The sequence below is a fragment of the Moschus berezovskii genome, chromosome 28, assembly GCF_049115385.1.
Source record: "Moschus berezovskii isolate FMDL1 chromosome 28, NW_MosBer_1.0, whole genome shotgun sequence".
NCBI lineage: Eukaryota > Metazoa > Chordata > Mammalia > Artiodactyla > Moschidae > Moschus > Moschus berezovskii.
In genome coordinates, this window is record NC_142487.1 from 9,338,824 (window position 1) to 9,351,121 (window position 12,298).

Genomic DNA, 12,298 nt, shown 5'->3' on the forward strand with positions numbered 1-12,298 from the left:
GCTTCACTGTGCTCTCTAGCGTGGGTTATATCCCATTGCTGTTGATCTGACTCTTGCTTTATTTCATCTCAGCGGACCACCTTTGCTGTTTTAGGGTTCTGTGTCTGTTGGATGAAGGCCAGTGATGGGTCCGTAGGTGTGCAGGAAGACATAGGTTGGGGCAACAGGAAATTCAGTCTGTGCCATTTCCCAGTGGTTCCATAGTCCTGTGTGGATTCTCTGTTTTCCTTGAAGTAGTAAAAGCAGCTTTATATAATGGGGAAATTATATCCTTGTACCAGCATTGTATTTGTCGTTGGGGTTTGCTTCAGCCATACCAACTCTCACCATTGTATTTGCTTATTGGAGAAGGAAATGGCAACCTACTCCAGTATTCTTGCCTGGAAAATCCCAGGGACAGAGGAGCCTAGTGGACTGCCGTCTATGGGATCACAGAGTCGGACACGACTGAAGTGATTTAGCAGCAGCAGCAACACCAAGAATTGGCTCCTAAACCAGATCTTTAACCAGCCTTCAGTTGTTTTGCTTATGCCCCAAGCTATTTCTCACTGCTTAAGATTGCACGGCAGGACTTTCATCAAAATACTGTCTGTGCTTCCATTGGGGGTCCCTTTTCTGTCAAAATTCATGCTTCTTTCTTTCTTTTGAATATTACAAGTGCTACTGTTGTTTGGGCTTATTCCTGCTGCAGTGAGGCTATTTTCTATATCAAAATTAGGGCTTGCAACCAAGAGAAAATATTTCTAATAAATGTTTGCATAGTCTTCTAACATTTCTTACCCGAAATTGGAAAGTTGTTAGTATTACGTGCTTGAAACAAAGCCACTGTTTCTGAACTTGTTAAAGCTGAATAAGAGGGAAATATAAATTACCAGTTGTTGTCAAGGTGAAGTACTGAGTTAATGCTATGTCTTTATAATGAGTTTTCTGTTCCCAACAGAATGTTTAATTGGCCAGTTCTGTTAAAAGCGTTACAGAAGATGGTGTCCAGGGCCACTGGAGCTAGTGACTTAGTACAAAGATCGAAAGCGGAGGGAAACTTCTTAAAATGACCCAAGGTCCCTTGAACATCTTTTATCAGTGATTTGGAGGCTGACAGCAAGCATGCTTCATCAAACTTGCGGATAACCCAGATCTCGGTAGGATAACTTAACACCCGAATGACAAAATCAGGATCGCAGAAGCTCTCACCAGGCTGGAGAGATGTACTGACAACAGAGATGGGGTTTAGAAAGGAAAAATGTAGAAAGTCACTTCCCTTATTGCAAAGGGGAGAAGTGGCTCGATGGCAGTGGTGTTAGGAAACGTGTGGGATTCCAGGCTCCAGGAATCCCAGGATGGGCCAGCCCTCAGCTCAGGCTATTGACAGAGCAAGAGGTCACGGGAAGTAGGCAGTGAAACTGGGGCTGCAGTACCGGGAGTCCCTGGTTTAGACGAGTGCTGATAAACTTGACAGTGTTTAGCACACCTGCCTTCATGGTGAAGGTCTAAGAGGCTTCTAGTGGGAGGAAGGGAGGGGAGCAAAGCAAGTTTTGCCTGGAGAAGCAAAAACATAGAACTTGACAGCTCTTTTTAAATAGCTTTCTTGTGTAAGAACAGGGATTTTTCACTGTTTCTTCACAGGGAAGGGCTAAGATAGATGGGTATACATTTCAGGAAGATGCATTTGGGCCTTTTTAAAGGAATCATCTACAATCAGAGGGATGTTTTCTAGATTCTGGGTGTTCAGAGGACTTCCCAAATTCTGCTTGCTGATACAAGGGGATGCCGGAGGTGCGAGTTCTATCCCTGGGTTGGGAAGATCCCCTGGAGATGGAAGTGGCAACCCACTCCAGTATTCTTGCCTGGAGAATCCCATGGAGAGAGGAGCCTGATGGGCTACAGTCTATGGGGTCGCAGAGTCAGACAGGACTGAGCACACACGCACCTGTTCGGAAGCTGTCTGTCTGTCTAGAAGGTTGTAGAATCGATATAAGCAAGTGGATGGAAATTGGACTAGGGGATCCTATGTCTGAGTTTGTGCAAGTCCTTTATTATTATTATTATTTTATTTATCTTCTTGCTGCCAGGGCATACAGTACAGCCACAGTGAAATTATATTCTTACACTTGTGTTTTCTTGACCAGACCCTCAATTCTCGTCATTGGCAAGTGATTATAATTAATCTTTTAAATTGATATAATTAATAACAGTCTATGATAATGGGCAGTAGAATTTTCATGATAATTAGGATGATTGATATAATCTTTCACTTTGGCAATGTGAGACATTGGGGGAAAGACTTGATGCTGTAATAATTCAGGGTAACAGGAGACATTTGAGAGGATGTGAGTGGGACTTTTTGAATCATCAGTGTGTCCCCAGATGCTGAAACAGCGAACCTGCTTTGCATATACTGCATTTTCTTTAATTCTTTGTTTCTTTATTTAAGTAGCTTCATTTTTAGCTTCAACATCCAGCAGATGTTTACCCCATGTTTAATTTTGAATTTATCCTCGCCTTTAAAAATTGTGTGGACTGTGAGCAAATTTATAATCTCTTTTAATTTTGAGACCTCAAGTCTCCAAAGTATTAAAGCAAAACCCGTTTTTGTATTAGATTTAGAATGATCCTTAGAAAAATATTTTTCAAGCAAGGTCTACCATCTCTACTGTTTTGTCCCTGACCAGCATGCCAGTATTATGATGGAAGTATTTCTCTTTTCATTTTTTGGACAAATTATAATTTTTTTTTCTTTTGAAGACACATTGAACACCTAGGATGGTTCTATTTAAGTTTTGAACACAAGGTCAATTATGCCAACTTCATATGAATCTGGAAAATATGAATTATAAATTTGCTTCATTTTTACTTTCAACTGGGCTGCCCCAATGCTTCTCGGGTAAAGAATCCACCTGCAATGCAGGAGACACAGGTTCAGTCCCTGGGTCTGGAAGATCCCCTAGAGGAGGGCATGGCAGCTCACTCCAGTATATTGGCCTGGAGAATCCCATGGACAGAGCAGCCTGGCACACTTCAGTCCAAAGGGTCACAAAGAGTCAGATACAACTGAGTGGCTATTATAAAGATGTCAGAGTCTTTTGGGGAAACGATATAATTTAGAATTATTGACAAGGCATGACTAGTACTCAGATAATACTTAGGATGCAGTGGGGTCAGGGTCAAATTGAGTTGGTGGGTTTACAGTTCCCTGCAGTCATTGGAGCTTACCCCAGAGGTCTGGTCGTTATTGATATCACTCTCCCTTCTTTTGCATTTTAGGTGGTTGCCTCTTTGATGAGCCTTACAGCACGTGTGGATACAGTCAGGCTATAGATGATGACTTCAACTGGGAGCAAGTGAACACCTTGACCAGACCAACCTCTGACCCGTGGATGCCATCAGGTCTGCTTTTAGTTTTAAGTTCTCTTTTTAAAGCGAAGGTGCAGAAGAGTCTTAATATCATAGTCAGTGTCCTCTGGGTGTTGGTCGAATGAGTGAGGGTGTTAGGTTTTGAGTTTGGTGGTGAAGGCTGGTTGTCTTGTGAGGATGGTTCAAGAGAACCAATGACAGAGAGTTGACCCATGTATCTCTACCTTTAAAGTCAATTAAAGTTTACTTCTTTTATCTTTGTATTCATCCTTGCTAGATTAATGAGCCTCACCCAATGGGATCCTTTCCCAGGAAGTAGAAATTGTGGGAAATAGATTGATGTCTCTTCTGGCGAATGTGGTTAGAACTGTAGCTGGGGAATCCATATAACAAAGCCTTCATCACAAACAGGAGACCTGGGGAGGTGACGCCCCTTGCACCTGGGGAATCTAGGAGGATGCTCGTGGTCTTGAAAGCATTTGGATAAAAAGGTCTGCGTACATGTGGATCTTTTTTCCACTGTAGAAACGCTTAGTAAGTTTTCTGATGAGTGAGAAACACTTGACCAGCAAGATTCTACCTCTTCTTTTTTTTTTTCCTACCTCTTCTTTGTAAGGAAGAGCAGGAAGATGATGACGTACAGACTCTGATCAGATTGGAGGTTGATCATTTTGATAGATACTGGTTTTAGGCTGTGCATTGCCCATCCCTTTAAAATGTTAGATTTGAAGATTCACTTAACAAATGGGGTGATGAGTGTACCCCATTCAGTATTCAAGCTGGAAGAGATGTTACTCTAATTTGGGTTTCAGATAAAGCACAATGTTTATACTTTTTAAGTGGCTATTGGGGTCTTCATTCATGTATCTAAATGTAGTGGTATTTATGTTTATTAAGTAATCTTGGAAAGGTAGCTTATGAACATGAAGTAGGGTTTAATGTTATTTGGTGAAGCTTTCACAATTATGATGGCCACCACGTTCTTCCCACTTCCTTCCCACGTTTAACTCCTTATAACTTCAAAGAGAGGAACCTTAAGCTCCTGAGCACTGTGGTTTAAACTGGACCTCAAATCTATCCTAGCTCTTGGTGACTTCCCCACAGCTGACCGTCTCCCCTTCTGTCTCTCTCTTTCTCATGTAAGTAAGTGCTTTTGAATGTTGTGTTTGAGTCAGTGGTTCTTTAGTTGTTTTTCCAGTCTAATCTGGTTTCATTCTTGTCAGTGATGAGGAGCTGGATGGGGGGCATAGCAGCCCCCCTAGAGGGAGCCAACCTTTCCCAAGAGGCTTCTCACCCTGAAGGCCTTTGTTCTCACCTGCTCTTAATGAAAGAGTATATGTGTATGGAGTTAGCTGCTTGGCCCTCAAAAGCCAGTAAACAGGCCAGTTTGGTGGAAAGGAAAGTTTGCTTTTTCAGATGCCCGCAACTGGGAAGGGGAGGGGGAGGGTGGCAGACATCTGTCCAAAGACTGACTCCCCGCCCCCACAAGCAGGGGATGAGAGCTTTTATAGACGGAATGGGGGAAGGGGTTACATGTAGAAACAGCACAGTCCTCTCTAATCGAGGACCTCTTCGAATCGGTTATCAATGGTCTGACCAGCAACACCATGGTTGTTTTAGGTACAGTTAATCTCAGTTCTCGGAGAAGGCAATGGCAACCCACTCTAGTACTCTCACCTGGAAAATCCCATGGACGGAGCCTGGTAGGCTGCAGTCCATGGGGTCACAAAGAGTCGGACACGACTGAGCGACTTCACTTTCACTTTTCAGTTTCATGCATTGTAGAAGGAAATGGCAACCCACTCCAGTGTTCTTGCCTGGAGAATCCCAGGGACGGGGGAGCCTGGTGGGCTGCCGTCTATGGGGTCGCACAGAGTCGGACACGACTGAAGCGACTTAGCAGCAGCAGCAGCAATCTCAGTTCTAGGGTCCATTTGTTCCTATTTCTTTGCGGTCAATTCTCAGCATTGTGGCAGCTCATATCCTGGGTAGAGTCTGGTCATCGTGTAGTTAACTTCTCCACCTTGTGTTTTGGTATCTATAAGACAGCTCACAGGATATGGCTCAGGATATTATCTATAGCCCCTGAGAAAGAACTGAAGGTCCTTGACTATGCTTAATGACTACACTAGTATTATTTAGTCTCTTTTGACTCTTTTCCTTCGTTTCAGCATCTCTCACTTCTCTGAATAAACTTATCCTTTGCCTGAAGTTTCCTACAGACAAAAGGCAGGCAGAGGACATGGTGGAGGTCCTGCTCTCTTTTAGTCTCCCTCTGGAGCCTGGGTCCAGGGAAGTTGGGAGGATACTCAAATTCAGTCTTGGGAGTTTTCTCCACAAGAGTGCACTCGGGTTTTCTTTGTTTATTATCTTCAAATTTGGTGAACATTTTGTAATTCTCCACAGTAGGTACTTGGTTTCATTTTCGTGGTCCTTTAGATTGAAGCCTGACTTGGAAACACCGACTTTTACAAAAGAGCCTCAGTAATGCTGGATCTTCAGCAGCCTCCGCTGGTTCTATTTTTGTTACAGGATGACTTCCATAAAGGAGGGCAAGGAATAGCTTCTTGTTACCATTCATCCTTTTCTTCTTTGTGATGTCCTGTAAGACCATCTCAGACCAAACTGTCCAGGCTTTAAACACAGAAAGAACGGGTTTCTAGCTGAGGCCATTACAAAGATGATAACACACTCAAAGATCGGCTGTGCTCTGGAGCAATCGATGGGGTAATTGAAGCAACACAGGTAAAGTGACTTTGCAAATTTTTGGCCTTTGAAGGCCCTTCTGCCTTTGGAAGAATGAAGTGGAGGAGTTTTGAATGTTCTTCCTGAATTTATTGCACTTCTGTTGATTAATAGAAAACTTGGGGATTCATGTTAGGACTTTGCATGTGGGATCTTAGCTACCCAACCAGGGATGAAACCCACATCAGAAGGTGCAGTCCCAACCACTGGGCCGCCGCCAGGGAAGTCCCTGTAGCAGGTTCTTATTAGTTATCCATTTTATATATAGGAGTGTGTGCGTGTCAATCCCAGTATCCAAATTTATCCCTCCACCTCCCGCTCTTTGGTAACCATAAGTTTGTTTTCTACATCTGTGACTGTCTTTCTGTTCTGTAAATAGGTTCATTTTTACTATTTTTTTGGATTCTGTATGTAAGTGATATCATATCCAATCACTTTATGTATTGCAGTGCATCGTGTGATTACACATGTAGACTAAAAGGTATTGATTGAGTGTTTCATGGTGCAGAAACGTCCACACAAGTTGACAGTGGTTATGGTTTCTTATATTGTTAAAGTATTCGTATTTGGACCTTAGTGCTCCGGTTTTAGGAAATGAATATTTAACATGCTCCATATTTTATGTATTAGAAGTGTGATACTGTTTATCAAATAATGTAAAGAATAAGTTCATCCATGGGGCTTCCCTGGTGGTCCAGTGGTTAAGAATCTACCTTGCAATGCAGGGGACATGGTTTCAATCCGTAGTCCAGGAAGATCCCACATGCCATAGAATAGCTAACCCCATGTGCTGCAACTTCTGAGCCCATGCCCTGGAGCCTGTGCTCCGCCACAAGAGATGCCTCTGCAATGAGAAACCCGAACTAGAGAGTAAGTGCCACTCACTGCAACTAGAGAAAGTCTGTGTGCACCAACAAAGACCCCACACAGCCAAAAACAAATAAATAAATAAAGTTTAAAATAGAAAATCATTTCATCCATAATGTTAAAAAATTAAAGGCAGCTTACAACCATAGTGAATAGTGAAAGTCGCTCAGTCATGTCCAACTCTTTGCGACCCCATGGACTATACAGTCCATGGAATTCTCTAGGTCAAAATACTGGAGTGCGTAGCCTTTCCCTTCTCCAGGGGATCTTCCCAACCCAGGGATCAAACCCAGGTCTTCTGCATTGCAGGCAGATTCTTTACCAGCTGAGCCACAAGGGAAACCCAAGAATACTGGAGTGGGTAGCTCATCCCTTCTCCAGCAGATCTTCCCGACCCAAGAATCAAACCAGGATCTCCTGCATTGCAGGTGGATTCTTTACCAACTGAGCTATGAGGAAAGCCCAAGAAGAAAGGCATTTATACCCCCATGGTATAAATAACCTCTAAAAAGGCTGTAATGAAATACATGGGGCCTTAGTGCTGGGAAAACCTCAGTGCTCTTCCAGGTTGTGTAGTGTGCATCCTGGGCAACCTCACATGGCCCCCACATCTTGGTTTTATGTAATGCAAATTGGGAATGGCAGGGTTGCCTATCTTCATGCAGGTGCTGTGAGTGAGGATTAGGTCATTTCCGTGGCTGCCCATGTGAAAGGGAGAGAGAGGCCCATGCAGGATGTAGAAGCAAGGTAGACTCTTAGCTCAATGACCCAGAAAATAGAAAAAAAATTGCCTGCATATATTTGTTTTGGGAAAGATGATAGATTGATAGAGGAACTGCAGTTTCCTCTTGGGGCACATTCATCAGGCATACTTTCCTCTTATTGGGGAAGATGTTCCAGTGCATTCACACTTCAGAGTTTTTATGGGGCTCAGTGAGTGACAAAGACCAGATGACTTTGGGCTTGAAAAGACATGTTTCCTCCTTAAATTTCAGTGTGTATCTAGTGGGTAATATTTTTGGCACAGAACAGTCACACAGTTGTTTAATTATCTCATTCATTCTTTGAATCTGTCAACATTCAGCAAATATTTATTGAACACCTGCTATGTGCACGGCATCATTCTAGAGGCTTGGGCTTCGTTACTGAGTGAACCCAATAAGGATGCTTTCCCCAACAATGCTCCCACATTCTGGTGAGATGATTCTTGCATTTCCAAAAGACCAGATCCTATAAGACCGTGTTTCCACTCACTCATTAATGACTTTCTGGATGTAAAAATGTAAAAGGTAATATACAGTTCAGTTCATCAGACTCAGCACAGGGTAGCATCAACTTTAGCATTCTTGGCTGTGCTGTCTCTTAAAAAGACACAAAAAACAAAAGCCGAGCAAAAAAAAAAATCAAAGTCCCAGGCAAGTGGCAGCACAGTGTCTTCTGGTAATTCTCCCTTATCAACTAAAGTAATCTTGTGCATGCAGATAACTCCTAGCTGTTGCTAGCACTTACTTCTTTGCTGTGCATCCTCTGATTTTTGTGATGGCCTTGGGAGGTCAGATGGCATTATCTGTTTTACAGCTTATTAGGACTCAAGTTCAGAGAAAGTGCAACTGCCCCAGGCTTATAGGTGAGAGAAAAAAAACCCTGTTTTGCTGTTTTGAGGGTTGGGAGTAAATGTCCCACCAGAGCACTTGCATCTGGTGGGGGTGGGGGCAGCCTTCATCCCAGGTGGGAGCTGTCTGGATCACCTTGAAATGGGCACAGAGGTTTTCCTTGTGGGGCTGTGCCCCCTCTGGGTCAGATTCTGGCTCTGGGTCTTCACAGTCATGGACCTCGCCAGGCTCTTTAGCTCTTGGGTCCCCAGTCTCCTCATGGGTGTAGGACAAGTTAGTTGTCTGTGTTTGTGGCGTGATGGCCAGGGGCCTGACTGTCAGGGCTGCAGCGGCCACAGTGGAGTCTGCCCTCTGCTGAATGAGTCCCCCAGAGGCAGAAGGCAGGCAGCTGAGAAGCGGACAGACTTGGTGGCTCAGATGGTAAAGAATCTGCCTACCATGTGGAAGACCTGGGTTCGATCCCTGAGTTGGGAAGATCCCCTGGAGAAGGGAACGGCTACCTACTCCAGTGTTCTGGCGATTTCCATGGACAGAGGGGCCTGGTGGGCTTTAGTCTATGGGGTCGGACGCGGCTGAGCAGCTTTCACTGTATAGCACCATGGGGAGACATGCTAAAAGCTGTGAAGGAAAACTGAACCGGGACAAGGGCTTAGAGAGGGATGAGAGCGGCAGATAAGAACAGCTGCTCTGTGAGCAAAGATGGGGTACCCTCAGGCACAAGGAGGCCAGGAAGTTGAATGACCTCCCAAAGCGAAGAGCAGGGACAGAGACCGAGGGGCAGCTCTGCGGGGGGGCGACCATCAGCCCTACAGAAGCTCCAAGGCCTTGGAAAGGCGTCTAAAACCTGCCTCGTGGGGTGATTGACCAGGGGAGACCAAATGGTCCACTGCAGGAACTTTGCCTCCTGCCTGGACCAGCACAACGTTCAAGAAGTGTCCTCCTTTTATCATTTTTATGTGGCCTTTCAGGAGCAGTTGGCATGAGTCCATCTCTTAGCTTAACTTGAACTCTGTGAAGTGGGCAGTTTCTACTGATTTCTTATTTTCTCTTCTAAATGACACCAAATAAAGAACAAAAGGTATGATTTCTGTATGGATTAAAAAGAAAGCTGAAAGAAGCCCATTAAAATGTGAACCTTTTTTGCCAGGATGGTGGGATTTGGGATAATTGTCCTGTCACTTATATATCACACATTTTTCTTTATAAGTTTAACTTCATGGTAAAAAATATCATAAAGTACTTAAAAAGTCTTCTTTTGAAAGGTGTCTGGATTTTTAATAATTAACTGTTCCAAGGGGGCCAGTGTATTCTGTAAGACTACTTATTTCAATAATTTATATTCCGTGTTCCCATGAATGCTCTCCTTTAGATTTATTCTAAATTCCTGTCTTGTCTGATTGGAAACTGTTACAAAAAGGAAGAACAGTGGCTGGCTATTTCTTAAATATTTGCTAGAAAGTATGCAAGTCAACCTGTATCTATAAATTTATATTTTTTTAACATAGGTTTATTTCTTGGTTAATTTCCCGTAAAATAGTACAGGATGACATCCTGAGTTATGTGAGAGTAAGTAATGGAATAAACAGGCAGACCAGTGGTGACAGAAACTGTAAATCTCTCTGAGTCTGGGTGGAGGAGGGGTGAGAGGGGTGAGGGCTGGGGTCCAGGGGGCTGGGCCCACCAGGCAGCTGTAATGGCCGGACTGAGAAATGCACACCCAGGAGCTGGCGGGCACCCACGTTTCATGTGTTCCGTGCGCAGGTGCCCTGAAGCTGGGCTGGGCCCTGTTGTTGGAATGAAGGAGGCTGGAGAGAAGGAACAGTCTTACAGTTTTCCGAGCTACCTTGGACGGCAGAGGGGCAGCGGGTGGGGCTGGGCTGAAGACCAGAGAGCCCGTGGCCTGAGGTAGTCTTACCCTTGGGTCCAGCCGGCGGCAGCGTCTCTTGATGGAGGGTAGGTGTTTGGGTCCGAGGGGTTTTGGGTGGGCTGCTGGGGTGCTGGCTGGCAGGTGAACAGTGGCGTGAAGCTGCCCGCACACAGACACCTGGGGAGCACCTGGACCATTCTCTGGGGCCAGGGGCTCTGGTCACCCCGTCTCCAGCCTGTGTCAGGCCAGACCATCCCAGGGGCGAGTTCTCCTTTTAGCACCTTCGGGGCCTTCCGTGGTTCAAGAAATGGAAGAGAGCGAATACATTCAAAGATGAACTAGTTGAGCTTGGTTTGTGCTTCTCACCATAAGACCAAGAGGGCGATGAACACCCTTCTCTCTTTGGGGCTCCAGCCTGTGAGGCCCTGGGTGCGCTCTGGGCACTGGATGTAGCGATAACAAGGGCCCAGTCTCCAGGAGCTTCTGCCAGCTCTAGTGGGGGCCTCGCTGCTCCCCAGTCAGAGGCCAGGGGCTGAAGGCCAGCAGAAGGCCTCCAGGAGGAAGCGGCACCCAAGAGATCCAGGGGAGCATGAGGAGTAGGCCAGAGCAGGGGGCAGGCCGGGTGGAGGGAGCACCCTATCTGAGGCAGTGCTGGCCGAGGGCAGGGCACAGGAGCTGCAGAGGGTTGGGACCACAGGCATCGTGGACAGGGAAGAGGGGGCTGGGGGGCAAGGCTGGAGGAAGGACCCCACCGCCACCCCCACAGAGGCCGCCCTAGGCTGGTGGAGGATTCTCAGGAAGGAGGCAGTGTGACTCTCGATTTCTGATTAGAGACAGCAAGAAGCAAATTGACTCTGTATGCACAGAGGGAAAGAAAGAATCTCTCATACGAGGGAGCAGAAAAAAATAGAAGAAGAAAACTTGGTTAGTAAATAAATATCACAAAGCAGAGAAATATGTAGAATTCCCTAGTTCTTAGAAGATTTATGTTACAAGTCTGTGTGTGTGTGTGTGTGTGTGTGTGTGTGAGACAGAGTATGTGTGCACACGTGGTAACATGTTGTGTGTGCGTGCTAAGTTGCTTCAGTCATGCTTGACTCTTTGTAACTCCATGGACCGTAGCCCGCCAGGCCTCACTGTCCATGGAATTCTCTAGGTGGGAATACTGGAGTAGATAGCCATTTCCTTCTCCAGGGGATCTTCCAGACCCAGGAGTGAACCTGCGTCTTTTACAACTCCTGCATTAGCAGGCGGGTTCTTTACCACTAGTGCCACCTGGGAAGGTGTTGCTGCTGCTGCTGCTAAGTCACTTCAGTCGTGTCCGACTCTGTGTGACCTCATAGACGGAAGCCCACCAGGCTCCCCCGTCCCTGGGATTCTCCAGGCAAGAACACTGGAGTGGGTTGCCATTTCCTTCTCCAATGTGTGAAAGTGAAAAGTGAAAGTGAAGTCGCTCAGTCGTGTCCGACCCTTAGCAACCCCATGGACTGCAGCCTACCAGGCTCCTCCATCCATGGGATTTTCTAGGCAAGAGTACTGGAGTGGCTTGCCATTGCCTTCTCCGTGGGAAGGTGTTGCTGCTAAGCTAAGTCACTTCAGTCGTGTCCAACTCTCTGCGACCCCATAGACGGCCTCCTACCAGGCTCCCCTGTCCCTGGGATTCTCCAGGCAAGCACACTGGAGTGGGTTGCCATTTACACAGTTGTCAAATCTGGGTGAAGTCTATATGAGCATTTATCACACTACTTTTCAACTTTTCCATAGTTTCAAAACTAAGCAAAATTTGCAATATAAACAGGAGACAAGAGAAACAGAGAGCTTCTCTGACTTTGTACTGACATGATTCTTATCCGTG

At 45.5% G+C, this 12,298-nt stretch overlaps 1 protein-coding gene across 4 annotated transcripts in view; it reads left to right on the plus strand.

Moving 5' to 3' along the window:
- Positions 1–12,298, plus strand: part of PTPRM (protein tyrosine phosphatase receptor type M) — a 671,212-nt gene that overhangs the window by 165,517 nt on the left and 493,397 nt on the right. For all 4 annotated transcript variants that reach the window (XM_055417180.2, XM_055417182.2, XM_055417181.2 and 1 more), the window contains exon 2: positions 3,262–3,384. In XM_055417180.2, coding sequence (XP_055273155.1) covers positions 3,262–3,384 — 123 coding nt within the window. The remainder of the gene's footprint in view (positions 1–3,261; positions 3,385–12,298) is intronic.